This window comes from Tursiops truncatus, chromosome 11 (genome assembly GCF_011762595.2).
Source record: "Tursiops truncatus isolate mTurTru1 chromosome 11, mTurTru1.mat.Y, whole genome shotgun sequence".
Taxonomy (NCBI): domain Eukaryota; kingdom Metazoa; phylum Chordata; class Mammalia; order Artiodactyla; family Delphinidae; genus Tursiops; species Tursiops truncatus.
Window position 1 is genome coordinate 57639909 of NC_047044.1, and position 24897 is coordinate 57664805.

The 24897-nt window shown below is 60.7% G+C and overlaps 1 protein-coding gene across 2 annotated transcripts in view; it reads right to left on the minus strand.

Moving 5' to 3' along the window:
- The window catches only part of LRP1 (LDL receptor related protein 1), a 78574-nt gene that overhangs the window by 14431 nt on the left and 39246 nt on the right, over positions 1 to 24897 (minus strand). For both annotated transcript variants that reach the window (XM_033866425.2, XM_033866426.2), the window contains 38 exons: positions 22825 to 23007; positions 22211 to 22411; positions 21124 to 21369; positions 20717 to 20914; positions 19206 to 19410; positions 18856 to 19020; positions 18017 to 18261; positions 17675 to 17806; positions 17151 to 17378; positions 16723 to 16897; positions 16543 to 16637; positions 16130 to 16279; positions 15868 to 16008; positions 15450 to 15584; positions 13831 to 13962; positions 13437 to 13571; positions 13116 to 13245; positions 12872 to 12998; positions 12360 to 12511; positions 12144 to 12268; positions 11487 to 11864; positions 9894 to 10083; positions 6422 to 6626; positions 5863 to 6055; positions 5118 to 5243; positions 4783 to 4911; positions 4394 to 4513; positions 4072 to 4185; positions 3618 to 3767; positions 3418 to 3540; positions 2966 to 3082; positions 2675 to 2803; positions 2313 to 2435; positions 2093 to 2233; positions 1807 to 1997; positions 785 to 968; positions 563 to 648; positions 270 to 389 (listed from right to left, as the gene is read on the minus strand). In XM_033866425.2, coding sequence (XP_033722316.1) covers positions 270 to 389; positions 563 to 648; positions 785 to 968; positions 1807 to 1997; positions 2093 to 2233; positions 2313 to 2435; positions 2675 to 2803; positions 2966 to 3082; positions 3418 to 3540; positions 3618 to 3767; positions 4072 to 4185; positions 4394 to 4513; positions 4783 to 4911; positions 5118 to 5243; positions 5863 to 6055; positions 6422 to 6626; positions 9894 to 10083; positions 11487 to 11864; positions 12144 to 12268; positions 12360 to 12511; positions 12872 to 12998; positions 13116 to 13245; positions 13437 to 13571; positions 13831 to 13962; positions 15450 to 15584; positions 15868 to 16008; positions 16130 to 16279; positions 16543 to 16637; positions 16723 to 16897; positions 17151 to 17378; positions 17675 to 17806; positions 18017 to 18261; positions 18856 to 19020; positions 19206 to 19410; positions 20717 to 20914; positions 21124 to 21369; positions 22211 to 22411; positions 22825 to 23007 — 6119 coding nt within the window. The remainder of the gene's footprint in view (positions 1 to 269; positions 390 to 562; positions 649 to 784; positions 969 to 1806; positions 1998 to 2092; positions 2234 to 2312; positions 2436 to 2674; positions 2804 to 2965; positions 3083 to 3417; positions 3541 to 3617; positions 3768 to 4071; positions 4186 to 4393; positions 4514 to 4782; positions 4912 to 5117; positions 5244 to 5862; positions 6056 to 6421; positions 6627 to 9893; positions 10084 to 11486; positions 11865 to 12143; positions 12269 to 12359; positions 12512 to 12871; positions 12999 to 13115; positions 13246 to 13436; positions 13572 to 13830; positions 13963 to 15449; positions 15585 to 15867; positions 16009 to 16129; positions 16280 to 16542; positions 16638 to 16722; positions 16898 to 17150; positions 17379 to 17674; positions 17807 to 18016; positions 18262 to 18855; positions 19021 to 19205; positions 19411 to 20716; positions 20915 to 21123; positions 21370 to 22210; positions 22412 to 22824; positions 23008 to 24897) is intronic.

Here is a 24897-nt window from a genome sequence, read left to right on the forward strand (position 1 = left end):
CCCACAGTGCCTGGGAGCACAGGTTTAAGGGAGGTCAGACAGAAGGGGAACTTACAGCTAATTAGGGAAAGAGAGACAGGAATCTCCTAGACCTCGCTCGCTGGGCTTAGGGGAGAGAGGAGTAAGGACAGGCAGAGTCCTGCGGTGACTCAGTGTGGAGCGGGGAAAAGGAATAATTCAGTGGGGTGGGTGGGAAGAAGGGGAGATGGCCTTGAAGCAGAGAGGGCCCCCTGGGCGGGGGCACGGGCTGACTCTGCGCCCGGCCTCACCTGGACGTTGCTCCCGTTAAGGTGCATCCTTCGGATCATGCTGCCCTGCGTTGTCACGTCTGTCCAGTAAATCATCTGCTCTCGGTAGTCAAAGTCCAAGGCGACAGCGTTGTTGAGGCCCTTGGTTTGGGGGGTGAGCAGAGGGGTGACCGAAGAGTCAGGACGTGGACGGCGGGAGAGGTCAGTGGGGGGATGGCCATGGGCCCGAGTGCGGAGAACGGGGGGCTGTACTGGGTGAGGGACGTAGCTGTGGGTCTGGGGAGGCAGCGGGGTGAGGAGGGCGGGTCTGGCACCTGCTTAAGCAGCGTGTAGTTGGAGCCATCCAGGTTGAGCTTACGCAGGTAGTACCGGTTGGCGAAGATCAGAAACGGCTCCTCGTCTGGAGGCAGAGGAGGGCGGCTCATTCTAGCACCCCCGTCCCCAGCCTGCCTTCAGCCCTGCCGTTCCAGCCCGCCCACCCCAGCCCCGGGCTGCCTGCCAGGGCCAACGGCACACCCTCCAAGCCCCCGTCTCACCAGTCACAGCTTTGCAGCTGTGGGGGTCGCCGCCGCGGGGGGCGTAGCCCTCCACGCACAGACACTTGTAGCTGCCGTGGGTGTTGATGCAGCGCTGGCTGCAGGGGAAGGTGGTGCTGCACTCGTCCACGTCAGCGCACGTCCGGCCGTCGTCCTTCAGGCGGAAGCCGGGGCGGCAGCGGCACTGTGGGCACAGGGAGCCTGGGGTGGGCACGGGCAGGGGTCTGGGCCGCCCCAGGAGCTGCAGGCCTCTCACCTCGAGACCGAGGGTCAGAAGCACCCTCCACCCTGGGCGGCTGGCTGCGCCTCACCAAGGGAAGCAGGCAGCACACCGGCACTGAGCTGGCCCACGCCAGCCGTCGGGCTCTCACCCCCACCCCACCCACTGGCGTGAGTCCCCAGTGACTGCCACGACTCTGCGTCCCGAGGCCGAGGCTCAGGCCTCCTCTCACGTGACCCGCGAGCCTCATCCGACAGCCCATCACCTCTTCCTCCAGCACCTTCTTCGCCTGGCTGCTCTCCGGCCCCCAAGGCTGCCCCTGCTCAGGCTCCGCTGCCGCTCCCCCCTCACCTCACTGCCCTCAGTGTGGCTGACCGCAGGGCTCCGGCCTCGGACCACCCTCGTGTTCGTCTACATTGGCCCGCTTCGGGATCTCATCCAGACTCATGACTTAAATGCCGTCTCTATGGTGACAGCTCCCAGCCTCTCTCTCCTGTCTGGCCTCCCCCTTGGACTGCAGGCCTGCGCATCTGGCGCCTGTTTGACATCTGCGTGCCCCTCCTTCTCTCGTGCCCCTGACCTCATCTGCCAGCAAAGCCTGCTGGCTCTACCTCCCGAACAGATGCAGAACCAACTAAGCAGAGATGTCTGTTGTGCTCAAGGCTGGGTCCCCAGTGCCTAGAACACTGCCTGGCAGAATAGGAGCTGAGTTAGCCCTCGTTGGACGGATGAACCGATGAATAAATGAATGAGGGATGGAGGAAGGAGTCCCAGCCAGGCTCCCACCCGGGGCACAGCGCACCTTGAAGCCGATCTTGAGGTCCTCGCAGTCCTGGCTGCAGCCGCTGAGCTTGCGGCTGAGGCACTCGTTGACGTGGCAGCCGCGCTCGTCCGAGCCATCACCGCAGTCGTCCTGCCCGTCGCAAAGCAGCGCCTCGGCCACGCAGCGCCCGCTGCTGCACAGGAACTGCGAGGAGGCGTTGCACTTGTGCTCTGGGGGGACGGAGGTGGCGGGTCAGCCGGGCCCTGGGCCGTCTGGGGGACGGGGCCGGGCCAAGCGTGGGGAGGGAGCCGGGCGCGGGGCCCACCTGGGCTGGTGCAGTGCGGGTTCTTGGGCGCCTCGTCGCTCTGGTCGTGGCAGTCGTTTTCACCATCGCACTCCCACTGGCGGGAGCTCAGGCAGCGCCCGTTGGCGCAGCGGAACTCGCTGGGGCCGCAGGTCGGGTACTCTGCGGTGGGAGGGGGCAGGTGAGGCTGGCGGCCCGTGCGTGGAGGGCGGGGCCCCTCCCACCGCGGCCCCGGGCTCACCACACTCGGGGGACTCGTCCGAGCCGTCGGCGCAGTCCCGGTCGTGGTCGCACATGAAGTGCTTGGGGATGCACTGGCGGTTCTGACACATGAACTCGCGGTCCTCACAGGTGCTGTTGTACACTGCGGACACAGGCGGACACGGTCCCTCAGCCCCCGCCCGCCCAGCTGCTGACTGTCTCCCCACAACCTTCCTGTGGTCTGCGTGGTAGAATGGGCAGAGCGCTGGACGGGGCGTCTGGACGCCTGGGCTGTAGACAGGGCTCTGCCACTGACCGCCTGAGTGACCCCCGCGGAAACACTGCCTCCCCTGGACCTCGGTCTCCCCTCCTGCAAAGTGAGACCACGGCCCCACCACTCACAGCAGCCGGCTGTGACGCTCTCGTCAGCGCCGTCAGCACAGTCCTTGTCACCGTCACAGAGCCAGCGCTCGGGGACGCACACGTGGGTGCCCGGGCAGGAGAAGGAGCTGGGGCCGCACGTCTTGCCTTCTGTGGAGGGAACAGGGAGCCACTGAGAGACGCAAGAGTGGAAGGAGCAGGGCCAGGCAGCTGGGGTGACGTGCCCACTTCTGTGCTGTCCCTGGTGGGGTGCGTGGGGGGCCCTGCCCTTCCCGGGGCCACCTCCCCAGCCAGACCCCAGGCCCCTCTCACCACAGTGAGCGGCCTCGTCCGAGCCGTCCCCGCAGTCATCGCTGCCATCACACAGCCACTGCTTGGAGATGCAGCGATGGTTCTGGCACTCAAACTGGGCCTCTGAGCAGAACTTGTCTGGGGCAGTCGGAAGCCACAGTTAGATGGGGGAGAGAGGGCGGGTCACTCAGCTCGGCAGGTAGATGCCAGAGGATGGATGGGAGAGACACCCCCATGGCACCCTCTGTGGGGGGCTCAGCAGGGGCTGGAGAGACGGCCCCCATCTCAGAGCCTGAGGGTCTGGGTTGGGGTCACGGGGTGAAGCCCTGGGTGCCCTTCTCAAAGGAGGGCATTTCCTGCGAAGGAACCAAGAGGTGGGGCCTGGACAGGGTCTCAGTGGCTAAGGCGAAGCCCCAACCCCACAGGTCCTCTGGGTGCCTAGCTCAGGTGAGCGGGTGCTTGCGGTCACTCACTGCAGTGGGTCTCGTCCTCGCCATGTTCACAGTCGTCCTCCTTGTCACACGTCCAGCTCATGGGGATGCAGCGCCCACTAGGGCAGGCGAAGTAGTTCAGGGGGCACCTGGGGCGCTTCACACCTGGGGGCGAGGGAGGCATGAAGGCGCAGCCGCCTCGGGGGTCCGCTGCCCACCGCACACCTGCCCCCTGGTCGGACCTGGGCAGTCGCGCTCGTCACTGTAGTCCCCGCAGTCGTTCGCGCCATCGCACACCCAGCTGGGCGCGTAGCAGAGGGAGGTCCGCTCACAGGGCTGGAAGCGCACGCCCTTCACCCCCAGGCGGAAGTAGCTGCTGCAGTCGGTGGCGCCTGGCGAAGGCGAGGATGAGGGGTGACACCAGGTTCCCTCCAAACACCCTCCCTTAGAGCTGCTGGCCCGTACGGAGCCTTCAAGCGTTTTAGAAAGTTGAACCGTGTTGTTTGGTGGGGGGTGGGGGGTGGTGCTCTGCCCACACTTTCCACTCCCTGCCCCCTCCCTGAGTCTCAGGGAGCCCAGGCCTGGGGCAGACTGGGAGGGGACTGAGGCTGCCACGTGGGCCAGAGGGAAGGCAGAGGAGCCCGGACAGGAGGGCAGGGCACCCGAGGAGGCACCCAGGAAAGGGGCATCACTCACTGCAGTTCGTCTCGTCCGAGGCATCCTCACAGTCCACAAACTGGTTGCAGCGACTGGAGTTCCCAATGCAGGTGCCGTCCCGGCAGCGGAATTCGCCCACGCCGCAGGCCGTCTCTAGAAGAGCACCCACCCCGTGCCATCAGGCGGGGTCCTCCCTGGGGGGGCCAGGCAGGCCCAGGCCAGGGCTCCCGGCCCAAAGTGCCTGTCCAGCCCCATCATATAGTGCCCTGAACCAGACTCCTTGGGGCCTGGGGACCAAAGATCAGCAAGTGGGGGGGGCAGGCTTGGGGGCGGTCCGAGGCCCGGCACGGGTCGCACTCACTGTTGCAGGGAATCTCATCAGAACCGTCCCCACAGTCGTCTGCTCCGTTGCACCACAGCATGTTGGACACACAGCGCCCATTGTTGCACTGGCGGAAAGTCTTCTTGCAGCGGCGTGTATCTGCAGAGCGGGGAGCAGGCCACAGTCAGCAGCAGCTACAGGGCAGGGGCTGCCTCTGATGAGACGTCCTGCGTTTGCTCCCTTGACAAACTTGAGGCTTTGCAACGGGCCGGCACGGGGCTCGACTCCTTCTCCGGTCGGGGTTGCGGGGGGCGGCTTCTGCTCCTCTCACTCCCACGCCCCGCCCTGCTGAGGCCTGAGGCTGGTGACTCAGGAGGTGGGGCCTGGGGGCGCGGGCGGGGGCTCTGGGGCTGGAGGAGGCTCCTTACTGCAGTAGGACGGCTTCTCGTCAGACTTGTCCTTGCAGTGGGAGACGCCGTCGCACGTCAGGCTGAAGTTGATGCACTCGCCATTGGCACACTCGAACTCGTCTTGAGCTCGGCACGAGGAATTCACCGCTGGGGGGGAAGGTGGGGGAGCTTCCTGAGCGGGGCCCTGGGGCTCTGAGTGCCCGTATGCCTCTCCCCCCAGGAACTGAGGCCATCCCGTCGCACCATGATGAAAGGCTTTGTGGGGCTGGGCTGCTGGAGAGTCTGGGAGGAGACGGTCCCCATCTACGCCCAGGGCCCCCCGTCAGTGCCCTCCTCCCTCCTCCCCCTCTCACCCTGGCAGCTGAGGTCATCCTGGAGGATGCGGCCCCCTCGGCAGGAGCAGTTGACATGGCCTTGGTGAGTGAGCAGACACAGGTCCTGGCAGCCCCCGTTGTTGATGCGACAAGGGGAGAGTTCGCCTGAGGCAGGGATGGAGGACAGTGGGCTAAGCGCGTCCTCTGCTGTGCACATGCAGAACGCCCCCCACCCCCAACAGCTTCGCTGAGCTTCCTGGCACCACCTGTGACACGGCGGCTCACGGCTGGGGCGGGGGCTGCCGTGGGAAGGCCGGGTGGGAGCGTTTGGGTGAGCCTGAGGTCATTGAGGATGTGTGTGCTCTTAGGTGGGGTGACTGGGGCTCTGAGCCGTACTCTGGGGAGAGTCAAGCCTAAGGTCGTGTGTGTAGTGGTGGGCACCCCGGGGCATGTGTGAGGAGTGTGTGAGAGGCCGGGACAGCTGCAGATCTGTGTGTGGGACCCTTGGTCGTCAAGCCAGTGTGGGACCGTGTCTGTGCTCGTGCACACAGAGGGTGGAGTAGGCAGCGCCTGGGATGGGTGTGAGATCAGGTTCTGGCGGGTAGGTGTGGTTCTGAGTGGGAGGAATGGCTAGAGCGTGTGCTGGGGGTGTCCAAAGATGTGAATCAGACCAGTTGTGTGTGTGTGCGTGTGCATGTGCGTGTGTGTGTGTGTGTGTGTGTGTGTGTGTACATGCTGGCACAGGGGGCAGGAGAGCAAGGCTGGTGGCAGCGGCCCCACTCACAGCTGTTGGTATCATTGGCCACGGCGATGATGCCCATGGGCTGCTGGGGGATGTCCACGCGCAGCAGCTTCATGTCACTGCCCACGTACTTGTTGGCCCGCTGCACGGCCCGCCGCACCCAGTCGGTCCAGAAGATGTGCTCCCCATACACAGCCAACCCGAAGGGGTGGACGGGCTCTGACTTCAGGATCACCTGGGGAGACAGCATCAGCCCGTCGAAGGGATCACTCTCGCCCCCACCTCCACCCCCTGCAGCTGGCTCCAGGGACCAGGGGCCCGGCTCCTCAGACACAGTCGCAGAAGGGGCAGGATTTGCAGAGACCTGTGATCACTTTCCTCATTTAACTGCTGAGGAAACCAAGCCTGGAAGGCTGAGGATGGCGAAGTGGCAAGGTCAGGGTCTGACTGGGACTCCCCACTGCCCCCTGGCTCTTCCCACCATGTCAGGTGGCCTCCCTTTCTCCTGCTCCGTGCCTGGGCAATCTCCTCCCTGGCTGACCGGCAGTACCCCAGCGTCAGCCCCCTCGTGCCGCCCGTCCCGCCTGCCCCGGAGACTCACATAGCGATGGGAGCCGTCATACTCGCACCGCTCGATCTTGTCTAGGGTGGCGTCGGAGAAGTAGAGCTTCTCGGCCCGGTGGTCAATGGCCAGGCCATTGGGGGTGCGGATGTCCTTCTCGATGAGAGTCAGGACGTTGGCTCCTGACAGGGCTGCCCGCATGATGCTGGGGTGCTGCTCGTTCCAATTGGTCCAGAACATCAGGCTGGGAGGAGAGAGGGCCACGGAGATCAGGACTCAAAGCCAGGGAGTCCGCCATGGAGGGACCAGGCCCGGGCGTGCAGACAGCCAGACCCGGGGGTCGGCCAGAGTGTCAGCTAGACACCTGAGGTTGCACCACAGGCAACCTCAGAGCCACCAAGGCCAACACAGCCCCAGTGCCTGGGAAGGGCTGCCACACAGACAGCTTGCATGTGTGTGTGTGTGTGTGTGTGTGTGTGTGTGTGTGTGTGTGTGCACGTGCACCAGTGCTTCTCAGTGTCTGTGAAATGGCCACCTGCGTTTACTGAGACAGCGTAGCCAAGTGAGTCAGCCTCTGGGGTTCCATCCCGGCTCCAGCACTGACCATCTAGGAACCTTAGCAAGTTACTTAACCCCTGTGTGCCTCAGTTTCCCACTCTATGAAATGGGAATACTACTACCTGCCCCATAGAGGGGTCTGAGGATTAAACGACAGCTGTGTGTTCTATCTGAGGATTTTCTATTATTTTTTCCTTCATTTCTCTCTTCTCCTGGCATTCAGGAAGCCGTTGAGTGTCTAGTGTGTCCTAGGTCCTGGGGACGCATGGATTCTACCATCAAGTTCCCAAGAGTCGCCTTCTCCGTAATTTAAGGCCTTTGCATATCAGGGATCTGAGCCTCAGCTTTGCCCCTTACTAGCTCTGACCTAAGCATCCCTCTTGGCCCCTCTGAGCCTCGGCTTCCTTTCAGTGAAGGAGGTGGTGGGAACGCCCAGCTATGCCGTACTTCTCGGGTGGGGGTGGTGGCGAGGCCCCAGAGGCGGGTGTGGAAGACCCCCAGGCTGGTCAAGCACTACACTGGTGTCAGTGTGGTCCTCAGACCACCTGCATTGGATGGCGATTCCTGGGTCTTTGTCCTGGAGATTCACGTGCAGTTAGGGTAGGGTGAGGCCAGGGAACCAGACTTGCCAGCGCTCCCCAGGCCACCCTCATGCACCCTGGACTTTGGAAAGCATTGAGCTACACCAAAGCCAGATCCGCTTTTCAGTTCCCTCACAGGACCTGCCCTCTGCCTCCCAACCCCCAGGCCCCTGTGTCCCTCATCCTTCTGCTGTTCTGGCTATAGAGCTGTCTCGCAGAGCTGCTGGACTTATCTCCTCAAACCTCTCCAGGTCTCACTCTTTTGAACACTCCCCCTCCCCCGTCTCTCCATCCTGCCACTGTGCTCAGGTAGGAAAAGGATGCTTCCCTCCCATTAAGGAGGTGCTGGCTGCTCCTGAGCCCATGAGGATAAAGCCCTGGTTTTAAAGGCCTCATCAGGGGAAGGGGCGGGGTTCTGGTGGCTCCTGGAATCAGGATGGGCGCAGATGGAGGCATCTCCCTCTGGCCTCCACAAGAGAAAACGGGTGTCCCGAGGCAGCTGCTAGAGCCATCTTCCTCCCCATCAGGGCCACCCACACCCTCAGGTACAGCACACTCTGTGCTGGGAAGTGGCTTTCCTCCTATCGTTATAAACTGCTACACGTGGCAGAACAATCCGTGCTGTCACTGTGGATCCCAAGTTTGGTAAAACCACTCCCCGGGAAAGGGCCGTGGGGAATGGTGCGGAGGCTTTCCTGAGGGGCAGGCAGTCAGCACCCAGGGTTGCGGCGACTTTCTAACCGGGCGGGGGGGGGCCGCTGCCCCCTCCGCACGGGCTCCCTCCCATTCCTCCAAAGCGCTCGCTCCTTCTGGCCAAGGGAGGGCCTGTCCCAGACGGTTCGGCTCTTTCTCCTGTGCCCTGCCCGGCTTCAGTTCACCCTGTCGCCTCGCAGACCTGGCTCATGCATTGCCCCTTGAGAATACGTTCCCTGACTTCCAGCCCGGGTCAGGTCCTCGTCACCCACTCGTGGAGCTCCCTGCAGCCTCGTGAGGGCAAGAATCAAATATGCCGGCAAAGGGCTGACACAACCCTGCTCCCCATCGGATCCTCAGCACGTCGCTGGCTCTCAAAACCCATTTGCTGAGTGAAGGACTGAGTCCCCTGAGCTCAGAGCAAAGGAAATTAGTGGGCTCTGAATCAAACGTGAGAGGCAGGCCGGGGGCCCAGAGCACGGCCCCCCCATGGAAGCTCCAGGCTCACGAGGGACAGGCCCGGGGGGCCAGCCCCAGGCAGGTGAAGCCGCCGAGGGTCACAGCGGGGAAGACGGGATCTCCGTCGTGAGCCGCGTACGTGCGGGACAGGACCGAGGCAGGAAGGACCCTCGAGCTGGCTGGCGGTGTCAGGCAGGCCGGCTTTGGGCCGGGCGTGAGTTACATCAGGGTAAGGAATCTAGGTTTGGTGCACTCACTGTTTCTAAGTAGCTGCTTTTGGGTTTTGTTTGTTCCTTAGTTTCCTAGTAAAGCTTTGGGAAAACATTCCAAGCACTGCTAAATCCAGGGGAACAAAGTTTTGCTAGAATGTGGGCCAGCAGTCCTAAGGTGAGGCTGGGGGCTCACCAGAGGCCCACGTGATGGGGCCGGGGGCTGCCCCTGCAGGAGAGCAGAGTGGGTGGAGGCTGGGGGTGTGTACCATGCCGGGGGGTTTCCTCCCAAATTCTCCCTTGGCAACCTTAGCCCAGCCTCCTGGGCTTCCTCAAGCCTGTCCCCCACCAACCCCCCGGCACCCCCCCGCACCCCCAGCCCCAGCACCTCAACTGGGCTGGGCGTGGCTGAGGCCCCTTGAAGTCCTTCCCTGCCTGGAGCCCTCCCTCCTCTGGCGCTTGCTCAAAGCTCTTATCCGGGCTGCCCTTCCCTGGCCTTTGCAATTCCAGGCCCTGTGCCAACCCACCGCCCCCGTGCTGCCTCTCGGTCATCATATCCAGCCCTGTGCCGTCAGCAGTTTCCCACCAGTGATTTCTCTCCCCAGCTAGGTGGCTTGAATGGGCCCAGCTCAAGGCTTCCACACAACAGGTGTTCAGTGAACAACCTTTGCTTGAAGCTTGGAGACCCAGAAAGACAGAGGACCTACTATGTGCCTTGAACATGGCTCTCTGATGAATGAATCAATTAATCACCAAGTCAGAGGGTCCTCCACAGCTCTCTCATCCTCCCCTTGATGAGGCACCTGAAATGCTATTGTCCTCATATTACAGATGAGGAAACCAAAGCTCAGAGAGGTCACGCAGCTGGTCTAAGGTCACACAGCAAGGAAGTGGCTGAGCTCAGGTTAGAGCCAGCCTCTCCTGCTCCTGCATCCCCTTTCCTGGTCTGCCTAGGGGCAGTTCCTGCCACCCTGTGGCCCGCTGTCCCCATGCCCTGGGCCTGCAGCTCACTTCTGGCACTCATCCAGCACAAAGGCCCTTGGGTGGTCGTCTCCAGACATGGTGATGACCGTCTCACGCTCGAAGGCTCCCGGGCGGGTCTGGTCCACTGTGTGGCGGGTGATGGTGGATGTCGTGTAGCTTGTCCAGTAGAGAGTATCCCAGCCACGGTGATAGGCCAGGCCTTCCACGGAGCCCACGTCTGCGAGGAGACAGGAGCAGCGATGGGTCAGGACAGGGCCAGAGAGCAGAGCGAAGGGGCAGCCTGGGTATCCCCACGCTAAGGGGATGGCCTGGGGCACCCCCTCCCTTGGCATATGTGGGGCTGGATGGGAAGTGTGGGAGCTGGGGAGTGTGTGTGGGTGTGGCCCTCGGTGCCCCCAGCCCCTTCTGCACCCCCCTATTTCCCACCCAAATGATCCATGGTCCATCCCCCTAACCCTTCTTTCTGTGTCCTCCCATGGCTGGATAGATTTGGCTTTATGCTGTGGTCACACTTCCTGGAGCTAAAGTTCTACCAAGTTGGGCGCAAACTGGATTTCAGTAAATCAGATCCCACGTGGGCTGTACTGGGGAGCTTCCTACTTAAAAAGACCCTGAACTGAATTGTCTGGTAGACATCTTAGGCTCAGGTTAAGAACTAAGTGCGTGATGAAAGAGACGTAGCAGAACTTAGGTTAAGAGAAAAAGCCTCAGGGGTTTCAGTGACTTCAAGCTGTCTGGCGATGTGGTTGCCAGAAAGCTGCGTTAATAGAAGTATTGTAGCCCGAACAATGGCCCGGAGAGAGGGGACACTTCTGCCAGTCTCTCCCGATCGAGCTACGATTACAGAGTATCGAGTTCAGCTTTGGACACTACATTTTTAGACAGATGTGGGGACTGGATTCTGTGAGGCAGACAAGGGCCAAGGAGGTTGAAAGACAGGTCTGTTTTTATCACCACTGTATACCCGGCACCTAGTTCCGCGCCTGGCAGGTCTTTACGGACAGGAGTGATAAATGCATGAACAAATGAATGAGTCAAAGGACCTAGGAGCAACCAGCCCGGAGAAGAGAAAACTAGTGGAATAAAATAGCAGTTTTCAAAGAGCTGAAAGGCTGTCCTAGGATGATAGCTCTAACCCCCCCCCACCCTTTATGGAGCTCACACAATGTGCCCTGCGCCGAGCTAAGCTCTCCCACCTGTCGTCTCAGGTCATCCTGTCTCTGTGCACTGGCGAGCAATCTGAGGCTGAGAGAGCACAGAAAACTCGCCCAGGTGACTAAAATCCTGTGTCTAGGGTTACACCCGCCCCATCTCTGCAGCCTGTTCTGTGAGCAGCGGACACACAGGGGAGAGTTTCCGCTTATTCTGTGTAGCCTGGGGGCAGAACCAGGACCAGAGGGGGCCAACTCTGCCTCCAGTTGAGGAGAGACTTTCAAGGAACTGCAATGGGTGCTGTGTGATTCAGTGGCCGTATGTCAGGGACACCGAGGCAGGCGGGATTCCGATCCGGGGCAGGGGTGGGCTGGCTGGTGTCTGTGGCTTCTCTATCCTGAGTCTGTGCTGACCCTCCCTGCACTCCCCCGCCTCCACTTGCTGGGAAGAATGGAAGTCTGGGCTCACTCTCCACAATGGTGGTCCTGCCCGAGCCATCGTCATTGATCTGCTGGATGTTCCCAAAGTGGATGTCGCTGAAGAAGATGCGGTTGGGGGTGCCCGGGGAGGTGCCCGCTCGGTAGTCGAAGGCCAGAGCAATGACGTTCTTCATGTGCTCAGGGTCCTCGAAGGGCTGCACCGGCGCGTTGAGGTTGCGCTCATCCGACAGGTGGATGCTCTTGAGGATGGTGCGCTCCGAGTAGAGCAGGTAGCCCGCGTACTCGCGGCACGACGCCCCGTCTTCAGCCAGCATCCCGTGGGCGCAGGCGCAGGCCCGCTGCCCGCCCCCCCGGTACAGGCACAGCTGCTGGCACCCGCCGTTGGCCACCGCACACACATTGGTGCCTGGGGGTGGGGGGAAACCGGGAAGGCGGAGGTTACAGAGGGCAGGGCCACCTTGGTGCCTCTGTCATCTCAGCCGAGGTGGAAACGCTGGTTGGCGCCCGGCTCTGCCTCGGTATCCCCAGTTCAGACAACCCTCCAGGCCCCTGTGCTCAACTCCTCAGCCTCGTGGGACCCTAGAGGGTGCCCTGTGGGTCTAAGTTCTCTCCCAGCCCTTCTCACTCTGGGCTCCCAGGTGGGGCCCTCCGGCCTCTCCTGCCCAGCCCGGAGCCCCAGCCTCACCTTTCTGTCGGTCCCGGTTGAAGACTTTGATGTCTTTGAGCTGGACGCCGATGCCCGTTCGCAGGGGCACGGAGTCTGTGGCGTTGTCCTTGCTCCCGCGCTTGATGGAGCCGTTGGCGTGAGTCCTGGGGGAAGGCAAGGACCACGAGCAGGATGTCATCCGGGGCCGGGGGGAGGGGACGGATGGCCCAGGGGAAGGCCAGGACAGTGGCCCACCTGTCACTCCAGTAGATGAACTCCTCAAACACGGACACCGAGAACATGTCCATGTTGTTGCTGGACAGAACTACCTCGCGGTCCTCGCCCGTCTCCAGGTCGATCCGCTCGATCTTGTCGGTCCGGGCGTCGCACCAGTATAGCTTCCCATCCTGCAGGCCGGAGGCACCCGCTTCACTGCCAGACCCCACGTCCCACTCACTCCTGCCTCTCTCGTCTTTCCCCTCCTTCCTCCACATCTTCCCGCTCCCTGAAATGCCGACATGCCGACCTCTCGGCATTCTTCCAGTGCCCGCTTCTGAGTGACCCCCTCCGCCATTTCTGGGGTGGTGGAATCCTACTCTGGGTGGGGCGCTGGGCCAGAGGACCCCACGACTCCTTGGGTCCGCATCTACCCACCAATGGGCACATCATATGAGACTCAGTGGGGAGCAGGGCACAGGGTAAGGGGAACTGCCCCTCAGAGTACGGGGTCCATCCCATCGGCCCCAGGGCCAAGCCTGCATCCAAACCTGATAGTCCACTGAAATGCCGTTGGGCCAGCTGATGCTGACGTTAACCAGCACCACTCGCTCAGCGCCGTCCAGGCGAGACCGCTCAATACGCGGATACTGGCCCCACTCGGTCCAGAACAAGTACCTGGGGTGGAGGCGGAAGAGGGGGGTCAGTCCCCAGAACATGGAGGAGAGGGGGCCTGTGGCCAGAGGGACCAGGCCAGGCCAGAGCCAGGAGTAGTCAGCCTGTCCAGCTCCTCACCCCTTCTCCGGGTGGACAGTGATTGCCCGGGGCTTGTCCAGACCCTGGGAGATGACCACGTAGCGGAAAGAACCATTGAGCCTGGCGACCTCGATGACGTCAAAGCCCTGGTCTGTCCAGTAGATGTTGCCTGAGGAGGGAGTAAGGGGGAGCTCAGGGGTCGGCTGGGGATGGAGGTACCTGGTTCCCTCCAGCCCCCTGATACCCCTGCTTCTCCCCATCTGTTCCTGCCTACCCCTTCTCCTCAGAACCTTCCTTCTGAGATCCCACTTCCCCAGTCCTCTGCCTCACCTGCAGCCCCTCAGCCCTTCCGCAACTCACCTGCGATCCAGTCCACTGCGATGCCCTCCACGCGGCCAATGCCATTGGTCACCACGTCCTCACGCCACGTCTGGTCTCGCTTAGCCCGGCTGATGGTACTTAGGCCCATGTCCACCCAGTAAATGGTGTCATTTTCTGGAGGTGGAGGAGCCAACATGGGGACTCTCAGCAAGGTAGGGGGAAGGTGGGAGGTCAAAATCACGAGGGGTAAGGATAGAGGCGACCGAGAGCTGGGGGGACCCGGGACTTGGAAGCGGACATAGCGGGGCAGGGGCAGCTGTGGTAAGCGTCGCCCCTTCCAGCTGCGGTCAGGCAGCCTCTCCCTGGAGCCCCAGAGCACACCACCCCAAAGGGAAGGTCATGTCCCACCCCCTCCTGCCACCAAATGTCTCACCAGCATGGAAGTCGATGCCGACAGCCAGGGAGGTCCCCGACACTGGGACCAGGGCGTCTGACTTGTCGTTGGGATCCAGGGGGATTCCCCGGATTCCCTCATGCACAGAGTACAGGAGAAAGGAGCCCACACCTGCAACACAAGGACACTTTGGGCATAGGCTTTGCTGACACCCCTTAAGCTTGGCTTCTGTCACCCTCGAACCCTTTTGATACCTTCTCCCAGCCATCACACCTCCCCCCTCAACACATACTCTAGCCTGGGGGCTTGGGCAGGGAGGTCACCTGGCTGGGAGAGAGCAAGGGAGCATGCAGCTCTGGGGAACCACCTGTGAGACCTATAGTTCCCACTAGAGGACAGCAGAGACCTGGTTTTCTCTCTGCGCTCTGCCCTCCAGTCCCACTTCAATCCACACAGCCCTGCATCCCCAAAGGTGTTAGGGAGAATCTGGGGAGGACAATACCCAACTCTAGGTTTCCACCTTAATTTCCTCTTGGTTCTCATCCATCTGGTCTGTGTCACACCCCTGTCTCTGACACCTCGCTCCTGAGCCAGTCTCCTTCCCAGTTTCCCATTTCTTACCAGGAGCCACTCTCCATGCACCCTAGAATCCTCCCTTGCCTTTATCCCCTCACACAGCCTGTCCTCAAATGAATCCCCTAAATGGGTCCTGGTTGCTCAGGCTCCCTGCAAAAAAGGACTCATGGTCGAGCGAGTTTGGGGAGACCGCAAACACTAGAGTCGCCCCGTGAAAACTTCTGTGCAGATGAGCCTATTCAAGGCTCTGAGAAATTGTGCAGCAGAAAAACACTTAAACTTTGTCCAACCCAGTGTTTCTTTCTATAACATCTATCCCATCAAAGCGGGAGGTTCCCAGGAGTGCACTTCGGGAAATGCTGTCCTGGGGCAGGCTTGTAAATCAGGCGGCAAGTTCTTGTGAAACGTCTCTGAGCTTCATCCCTTCTCTTCAATCCAGCTGCTAAGCCCTAGCCCAGGCCAACAGCCCCCTGACTGGTCTGACTGCCTTGGTTTCTCCCTCCCCCACTCAGCCAGCTCTCTGCCGCCAGGTTAATCTGCCCCAAACACCACCTTCCAGGTGCTCCTGGCTGAGAACCCGTGGAGCCCCGCCTACCCCACAGCCTCACCCAGAGCTCCCCACACCCTGCGCCATGCGGGTTGGCACCCCAGGGCCCTGCACACCCCCTCCTATTGCTCTGGACCCCTTGTCTTGCGTATCGTCCCTTCTTCAAACCACACACTCAAATCCTTCGTGCCCTATAAAACCCAGCGGCCAGCACACATCTGGCGTGAAGTGGCCCTGGCGCCCCCTCCGATGTCTGTTTCTCCAAAATCCTACTGAAGTCAGAGCCACTTCACACTGGCCGCCCCTCCTGGTTAAGGCTGCAGAGCACAGGGACAGGGGCTTCTGCCCCCTGGCTTCCTCCACGGCAGGCAGCACAGGGGGCGCTGACTAAGCATCTAACCCAGAGAACACTCAATACACGATGAACTCGGTCCTGTCCCCAAGGTGAGAAGAGGAAGGTGGGCTGTAGAGTAGGAAGGGTCGGGGTGGGTTGGGGACCAGGGTCAAGGCGGGGAGCAGGGGCAGGGGCACTGACCCTCGCAGGCCTGCTGGCCACTCCGGAGGCTGTAGCCAGCTGTGCACATGCAGGAGCGGGTGGACTCCGACGTGGGCAGGCAGAGCTGGGAGCAGTCGCCGTTGTTGACGCTGCAGGGGTTGGTGCCCTCGTGGTCTGGGGTCAGGTGGGAGGCAGAGAGAAAGGGTCAGTGGCTCTCCTCGGGACCGCGGCGTCAGGCTCACACCTCTTTACCCTGGACCCTGTGGGGGTCACCACCCAACCCAGCTCTCAGGTCTTCTGTCCTGCAGGGCCCCTGGCCCTTGGGTGGTGAGCAGAGCCTAACCCATTTTCACTCCCATTTGCTTACTTGCCCAGGGGTTCCCGCAGCCCCTCCTGGCCACAGCCCCGACCTCTGTGACCCCCATCCCACTGCCCCTGCCCCTCGCCCCCGCCTCACCCAGCTGGATGCTCTCATCGTAGACCTTCATGTGCATCACCAGGGTGGTGCTGTTCCGCAGGACCACGGAGCCCGAGCCGTCGGCCTTGTTGCACGTGCCCATCTTCTCTGACACCTGATCTGCCCACCACAGCTTGTCCCCTGTGGTGGCAGGAGGGGATGAGACCCTGGGGAAGGCCCCGCCCCCAGGCCAGCCCTGTCTCCTGGCCCGTCTGGCCCGCCTGCTCTGCTCTGGTCCCTGCTCCCACCCAGTGGCCCTCACCCATGATGGCCAGGGCGGTGGCCTTGCCCAACTGGTTCCGCATGGCGTCGATGACCTCTAGCCCACTCCCGTCCAGGTTGCAGCGGTTGATGGTATGGTTCTTGGAGCTGATCCAGTAGAGTTTGCTTTCAGGGAAGTCGATAGCCAGGCCTGGAAGAGGAGGGGGGTGTCACTGCCAGAGAGCACGGCACCAGGGCCGGAATCCAGGAGCCTGACCCAGCTGGGCCTCTCATGTCTGGGGATACAGAGTGAGGTACAGAGTATGTGTGTGGTTTTGGGAGGAGGGTGGTGAGGGCAAGTACTAAGCCAGAAGTTTGGGGAGATGGAGCGACAACTGGGGAGAACCCTGAGAGCATCTCCTGGTGGAGGAATTAGGGGAGGCAGGGCTGCAGGGCAGCAGGGTGAGCTCGTACCCACTGGGCCCCTCTGGCCACTGAAGAGCAGGGTGCGGTTGCTGCCGTCCATGTTGGCCATGCTGATGTTGTCACCGTCCGTCCAGTAGAGCTTCCTGGGGGCGCCAGGAGGGGAGGGTCAGAGTCCTCTTTTCCCCCACCCCACACCCCATGCTCCTCAACCCTGGGCCCTGGACCTACCCACGCAGCGGGTGGACAACCAGGCCGTGGGGCTGCTCCAAGCCCTGAACCACCGCATTCTTGAAGGAGCCGTCCAGCCGAGCCACGTTGATCTGCTTCTTGTTGGTGTCGTAGCTTGTCCAGAACAGGTTTCGGGACACCCAGTCGACAGCCAGCCCATGGGCATTTGGCAAGTCTGCGGACACAGTGGGGAGTTGTGATTGGGTGTTTTCAGGACACAGGTCAGGAGGCTCGCGGGGAGGGGCCAGACTGGTTTCTGGGGGAACAGGGATCACGAAACCAGGACTGGAGCCAGAGAGGGAAAAGAATTTGGAGAAGGAACATCAGGACCAAGGGGACCAGGGAGTGGGGCTGGGACAAGGGTTGGGAGCGAGGGCGGGGTTGGGGGGTACCCATGCCCAGTAGGGGTCCCAGGGCCAGGACAGAACCTGCAGAGACAACCGTCTCCACGCCTGTGCCGTTGATGAAGGCCCGCTTGATGGCCTGGGTCCGCACGTCGGACCAGTAAACGCGTTGCTCTCGGGCGTCGTAGTCCAGCACCGTGACGTTGTCGATATCAGGCACCGTGAAGGAGATGATGTAGTTGTAGTAGGGGGCGTCCAGGTCCACGCCCCGGATCTCCATCTGACGTGCGTACAGCAGGAACTTCTTAAACTCTGTGGGCACGGGGCAGGTCACTGACGGCGGCCCCCTGCCTCCACGCTTCCCACCCCCCGGATTCTCCTGGCTCCTTCTGTTTGCTGCTGGCCCTCGGCTATCGGGGAGACCCTGCTGGGCATAACCCTCCTGCCGGAGTGCCAGCCTCTTCCTCCAGCAGCTGCCTCTGGAGCCTCTCCGTTCAGGATCCTCCCAGCTGAGACTGCCGACCTTCACTTAGAACCTGGAGCTTGGGTACCCGACCCTTTCCCCTTCAGCCTTGGTTTACCCCAGCTCTGGAGGGGGGGCCTCCTACCATAGCAGGTGGTGTTGTCCTTGTGGAGCTTCATGAGGTGCGGGCAGGCGCAGGAAACCGTCCGGTTGTAGTTGATGAGGCACAGGTGGGAGCAGGGGCCCCGGCCCCCATTGGCCTCACAGGGGTTGGGAGCTGGGAGGGCAGGGGAAAGCAAGAGCACCCAGTGACGCAACCGGCCCTGCTCACCTGGCCTTCACCCTCTCCACTCCCCTTCCTGTCCCAGCATCGCTGCTGCCAGACCCGCCTCTGTCAGCAGGCTGGCTCACCCCCACCGCCCCAGCACAGACCCCTCCTCTCCTGGAAGCTTCTACAGAGGCTGCTGGCTCCTTTCTGGTCCCTTACCCATGGGCTGCCGGGAGGGGTGATACACCTGCAGGTCGAAGGGCTGGGTATTGGTCCTCTGTACCACGGTGACATTGTGGCCGGTCCACTTGTTGGCCTTGGCCAGCGTGTTTGTCCGCCAGTCCGTCCAGTACACCTCGCCACCGTACAGTGTCACTGCAAACGGGTGCGACAGGAACTCGTGTCCCCGAAGCACCTCCATGTGACCGGAGCCGTCGTAACGGGCTGAGTAAATGGCGTCTGACCTGAGAGCGTGGTCGGGGCAGAGTGAGGAGCCGGGTGGGGACCTCAGACCTCGGGGCACGTGGCCTGGGGCTCCCACCCTCCATGCCCCAGCCCACGGCACCCTGTGGAGCAGGAACCACGTGGCTCGAGGTCTGGGATCCCAGCTCTGACCCCAATTCCCCTGACCCAGGTCTTTCAGCTTGCTTCTCCCCAGGGCTGCTGTTAGCACACAGGGCTGTGGTGAAGACTAGAAAAAGGGACCCCCTTTGGGGACACCACCTAGAAAAAGTCTCCCCTCTCCCTGGGCAGACAGAGCCCCTAGGAGAGCACACAGACGTGTGAGTGAGGATGGCGTTGCACTTCGGCCCTCGGCGGGCACTCCCGTGCGGGGGGCAGCCCTGCCTCTACCCTCTTCCGTCTGCACCTCTTCCCCAGCCCAGACTCTCCTCTCACTCAGTCCTCCTCCTGGGCCCTTGGCCGTGTGGCTCTGCCTCCAGCTCCCCCGGGCCTTCTCACCACCCTCATGGCTGCCAGGTCCCGGGACCCTTGGCTCCACCCTGTCCCTGAGGAGGAGGGGAGGATGGAGGCCTCCGGGACGAGGCGCTGGTGCCGACCTGGCGTCGATCCAGAGGATGCGCTTCTCCAGGTAGTCCACGGTGAGCCCGTTGGGCCAGCCCCCAGAGCCCGTCTCCCGGTGGATGGTACGGCGCCCGGCCCCACTCATGGAGGCTGCCTCGATGCGGGGCAGGCTGGCATCCCAGTCCGTCCAAAACAAGATCCTGAGGAGCGGGGAGGGGGTCAGGATGGCCAAGGTCGAGGCCCGGGGAAGGGGCTCTGCTAGGATCCTTGGTGAAGGCCGGAGGGAGCAAATAGCATTGAGGAGGCAGCTACGCCTGGCCCGGCCCGGCCGAACGAGGCTTCAGGGGGGTCACGAGGCCAGAACAGGGCTGGGCGGGGTCCTCACCCATCCCGGGGATCCAGTGCAATCGCCCTTGGGTGCTCAATGTCACCGGCCAGCAGCGTGGTCCTCAGGGTCCCATCCAGCTTGGCCACCTCAATCTGGTCCAGGTTACTCTCCACCCAGTAGATGTTGCCTGCAATCCAGTCTACAGCCAGGCCCTCGGGTGTGGCTAGGCCGTACTGAATCACCACCTCGAAACTGGTCAGGGCTGGAGAAGAGAGGTTGCAGGAGGTTAGAATCGCCTGGGGTGGGGTGAATTCACGATATCCTAGGAACCCTGGATGGCCCACCCTCAACCCTGACACCTCCGCAAACACCTCTGGTGTGCTCCAGATTTGACTGGGGTTCCCAGAGCCCCCGCTCTCCTCACCCGGGCCCCCTGCCCCAGGAGGTCAAGTAGAAGCCTGGCTTCTAGAACCCTGGAGAAGGGGAAGTGGCAGCTACCTTCTGCCTGCAACTCTCTGAAGGGCTAATCCCTGGTAGGAGGTCAGAGCAGAGGGTGAGGGCTTTGGGGAACAGACCTAGACCCAATATGAGGCAGACAGAACTTTCTAGAGGTTTTTCAATGGTTTTATATACATATATGTGTGTACATATATATGTATATATATGTCATTAATTTAGAAACCATTACATAGTGTGGACATTTTCACAGTCTACTAGGCCATTCTCTTGTTGATGGATATTTGAGATGGTTCCAGGGTTTCTCTATGACAAACAATACCAACTCCTCTAGTAAACTGTGCTTCTTTTAAGTCTTTGCTCAGACGTCAGCTTCTCAGGGGGCCTTCCTTGACCATCCTATTCAAATGCCACCCCCATTCTCCCTACCCACCTTGCCTCCTTTCTTTTTATCCACAGTGCTACCCGCTCTGTCACAGTCCGTGTTGTACTCATTTGCTGTGTTTATATCTGACGTTCCCACTGGTGTGTAAGCTCCATGAGGGCAGACATTTTGGCCCGTTTGCTCCCTGCTGTCTCCCCTGGGCCCGGTGTGTGTAGCAGGGGCTCAGGAATGTGGGTTTTTTTGGTTTTTTGTTTTGGCCGCGCCGAGGGGCATGCGGGATCTTAGTTCCCCGACCAGGGATCAAACCTGTGCCCCCTGCAGTGGAAGCGTGGAGGCTTAACCACTGGACTGCCAGGGAAGTCCCAGGAATGTGTATTATCAGTGCAGGAAATCTGTGATGGGTCAGGCCGCCTTGGGACAGCAGGCAGGGTTCAGGTACCCCACCCCTAAATGCCTTTTTTCTTGCAAGCCTGCAATTCTGGCCGTTTCAAAGAAAGGCTGATCATTTTGTTAATTATCAGTCTGGCAGCTCTGCTGACAATAATTACGGGGCGTCAGGCACTGAGACCCACAGCAAAATCTAACCCAATTAACAAGAGTGTGGGGGACAGGGGAGCTAAGGGCCTCTGCTCCTGGCAGCCTGCATCTGGTCCCATGGTTCTGAGTGCCCAAGGGCCCGGTCTGGGTGCACTGGGCCTTGCGTCGGTCCTGGGCAGGCGGTGGTCACCTCCGTTGTCCAGCAGCTTCCCGCGGTAGATCTTGTCCTCCACCACGTCGGTCCAGTAGAGGGCGCTCTGGCTGAGGTGGAAGTCCAGGGCGATGGTGTTGCGCAGGCCGGGCACCAGGACGCTGTAGTCCCCTTTGTGAAGGTCGATGCGCCGGATCTCATGGCGGTTGGAGAAGATGATAAACGGCTTGAAAGGGTCTGGGGAGGAGTGTGATAGGGTCACAAGGGGCCTGTTGCCTCCGAGCCACCCTGTCCAGGGGCAGGCAGGGTCTCTCTCCATGGGCCCTGGCACCGGGCCTGGATGGAAACCTCAGCCTCTGGCATTCGGCCGCCCGAGTCCAGCCTACTGCAGCTCAGGGGCCTGCCCGGCCTGCCCAGCTGCCCGGCCACCCCGACCCGCGTCTCACCCAGGCTGCGGCAGCTCTCGCCGTCCGGCTCCAGCACCCAGCCCTCGTAGCAGGAGCACTTCACACTGAACTTGTTCTGGTCGCACTTCTGGCTGCACTTGAGGTGCTTGGCGCAGTAGCTCTGGATCTGGCACGTGTGGTTGTCAGGGCCCAGCTCCATGCCCAGAGGGCACGAGCACACTATGCCTTCGCCAGGTGCCACCGAGCAGTTGTGGCTGCAGCCACCGTTATTCAGAGAGCACTGGTCTGCGGGGTGCGGAGCGAGGGACAGGACCAGGGTCAGGATCTGGAAGGAGGCAGGACCCTGGCGCCCACCACGTAGGACCAACCCTCTCCTTCCCCTGAGGAGCACCCCTCCACTGTGGCTGCATCTCTCTCTGGCCTCTATTTCCCTGCCCCGTCTTGAGCCCACCGTGGGGGCCCCAGCCTTTCGCCTCTTTCTGGGAGGGTCCCCTTTCCTCTCTCTCTCTCCTGATGTAGGTGTGATTTTGGGGGGTTGTGGTAGGGAGTGTCCTGGTCTGGGTCCTCTGACACGCCCTGGGACCTGCCAGCCCTGAAGGATGACCCGTCAGCAGTTCTCAGGGCCAGTCCTTATCTCCTACTCTTCTCCTCCGAGAACCTGACTCTGCTTGGCTCAGAGGAGATAAGGCCGCTCTGCACTGCTCTGCAGCAGGAGCCGTGGCTGAGTGGGCTGCGCCTGCGGGGTGGGGCTGCGCTGCACTGTCTCCACAGCACTTCACGAGCGGTGTGACCTTGGGCCAGTTATTTAACCTCTCTGAGCCTCAGTCTTCTCATCTGTAAGATGCAGGTGAGGATCGTATCTGCCTCACAGGGCTCCTTTATGGACTAAATGCTATAACAGTGTGACGCTTAGCACAGCCTCTTGGCAAAGTGAGTCCTGAATCGACACGGGTTTTTGTTCATTGCTCTGGGTACTACTTGCCCAGCTGCCACAGCTGCCCTTTTCCAGTCTGAGCCCTCTCCCCACGGAGCTCGTCCTGTTCCACTGCCCTGGCCTGGCCCAGACTCCTTATCCAGCCCCCCTGCCCACTCCTCTGCTGGGGCCTCTCATAGGCCCAGGCCTCACCGCAGAGCTCTCCCTCATCCGAGCCATCTCCACAGTCGTCGTTGCCATCACACAGCTTGTCAGGGGGCAGGCAGACCGAGGTGTTGTTGGCACAGGGGTGTGAGGGTGGCCTGCAGGCCAGGGACTCACAGTTCTCCTCATCCGAGTTATCCTCACAGTCGCTGTCGCCATCACACACCCATGCTTTGCTGATACACCGCGCTGGGGGATGGGTAGAGCATGAGGGGCCGGGCCTGGGCAGCAGGGCTCTCTGTGCCCTTCTTCCCAGACCCAGTGGGCTTCTCTCACAGGGTCACGACTACAAGGCTTTGGGGTCCACTAGGAACCTTGAGGCTTTTTCTGTCAAATTCACATGGGCAACAAAGAAGGTAGGAATCTGTAGGAGGTGTTGAAGCTCAACACTGGTGCGGGTTTTGGTTCCCAGGGCCCTTAGGGCAGGCCCTGGCCCCTGCATACCTTCCCCCCTGCATCAATCACAAGCTTCTTCTGTGCAGCCTTTTGCCTCACAGTGTCCCCACCCCACTCCTCACAGTACAGTGCTGTCTCCCTTGCCACTGCTCTGCTCTCAACAGGGTCTCCTCCTGTCCACGTTGTTTCCCTTCAGTCCTTTTTACCAGAGTCTTTGCAGCCAAACTTGACATTGGGGTCACAGACGTGGGTCACTCCCTCACAGCTCTTCTCGTCACTGGAGTCCATGCAGTCAGTGTCCCCATCGCAGCGCCACCGCAGGGGGATGCACAGACCATCCAGCCGGCACTGGAACTCATCATTGTGGCAGCCGCCAGGAGGCCTTGTGGCTGCAGGGGGACAGGTGGAGGGCACGGGGGGGTTGAGGGCTCCAGGTCAGCTGTTCCCATCTCTACCTTCTCAACCCCCTCCTGCTACACCCAGCCTGGGGCTATGAGCTGAGGCAGGGATGGAGAGTTCTCTGAGTCCTGCTGACACCCCTCGAAAGCGCTAACTCAGAGTCAGGGCTATTACACCTTCCAGGACTCAGAAATCATCTCGTCTAATCTCCCTATTTTACACACGAGAGCTTGACTGGATAAGCAATTTGCTAATAAGCCAGAGCTCAAATGCCCCCACCTTAGCCTAGCCTCCGTTTCATTCATTCACTTCACAAACACTTATTGAGCAACTACTGTGTGCCAGGCACTGTTTCAGGTGCCAGCACGAACAAGACAAAGTCCTTACGCTCGTGGAGCTGAAGTCCTAGCAGGAAAGAGAAACAGTGAAGACATGACACAAAAATCCAGAATGGAACTGCAGGTAGTGATCAAGGCTATGCAGACAAAGCCAGGTCAAGGTCAGGGAGGATGGGATGCTACTTGAGACAAGACAGTCAGGAAAGGCCCTTAAGCAGGAGATGTTTGAGCCGAGGCCTGAATGACGTGAGCCATGAGATTACCTGGAGTTGCATTCCGGGAAGAGGGAACAGCTAGTGCAAAGTCTCTGAGGTAGGACCCTGCAGGGCATATTGGAAAAATGCCCAGGGCATATTTAAGGCTGCACAGTTGGAGTAGAGTGAAGGAGGAGATGAGTGGCAGGAATCCAGGTCAGATAGGTTGGGGGAGCCCTGCAGGCCATGGAGCGGGGCTCAGCAGGAATTCAAAGTGTACAGGGAGCCAGTGCAGGCTTGAGGGCAGGGCCGGGGAGAGATCTGACATGTTCTGTAGGATCACACTGGCTGCTCCGGTGAGATCTGACTCAGGAGTCTGGGGAAGGAGCGGAAGCAGCACCCGAGGCACAGGTGACTGTGCACGAGCCTCACCTTACGCTCCCGCTCCCCCTACCTGCCCCACCAGGAGCACGGTCGACGCGCTCGTCTCATGCCTGGACTTCAGCAGCAACCTCTGAGCCGAGTTTCCTTCCTCAGGGCCCCTGAACCTCTTTCCAATCTAATGCCCTTCCAGGATTGTCTTCTGAAAGCATTTCCTACATCTTATCACCTTCCAGCTTTGAGATCCTTCGAAGGTCCCCAGTGCCTGACCTGCTTTCACCTGCTGTTGTAATCTGCCCCCTCCAGGCACTGCCTCATTCCCTGCTGTCCCCTCTAGTCTGAGGGGCCCCACCCAGCCCCACTGGCCCCTGCAGCAGTACTCAGTTTCACCTTCGAAGTCTTACTGCTGGGTGCTCCAGGCCACTCCCACCCTCCATCTAAAGACCCTTCCTCTAGTTACCGGGGGTAAGCGGGGGAAGGATAAAATGGAAGACTGGGATTGACACCTACACACTACTATATGTAAAATAGATGACTAATAAGAACCTACTATATAGTACAGGGAACTCTAATCAATACTCTGTAATGGCCTATATGGGAAAAGAATCTAAAAAAGAGTGGATCTATGTATATGTATAGCAGATTCACTTTGCTGTACACCTGAAACTAACACAACATTGTAAATCAACTATACTCCAATAAAAAAAAAAAAAAAAAAAAAAAAGACCCTCTCTCTTGTCCATTTACCCACAGCCTAATCCCTCTTCGGGGCCCAGTTTAAATCCCACCTCCGCCGGAATGGTCCCAGACCATTCCAGCTCACAACCATAGTTAACAATGGTTAACTACCAATCATGACATCCCTGCTCCCACGGGCCAGGCCCCCGCACATCTCCTCTCACTTCACAGAGGAGGAAGCCAAGGCTCAGAGGAAGCAACTTGTCCGAGTTCGCCCAGCTTGTGAGGG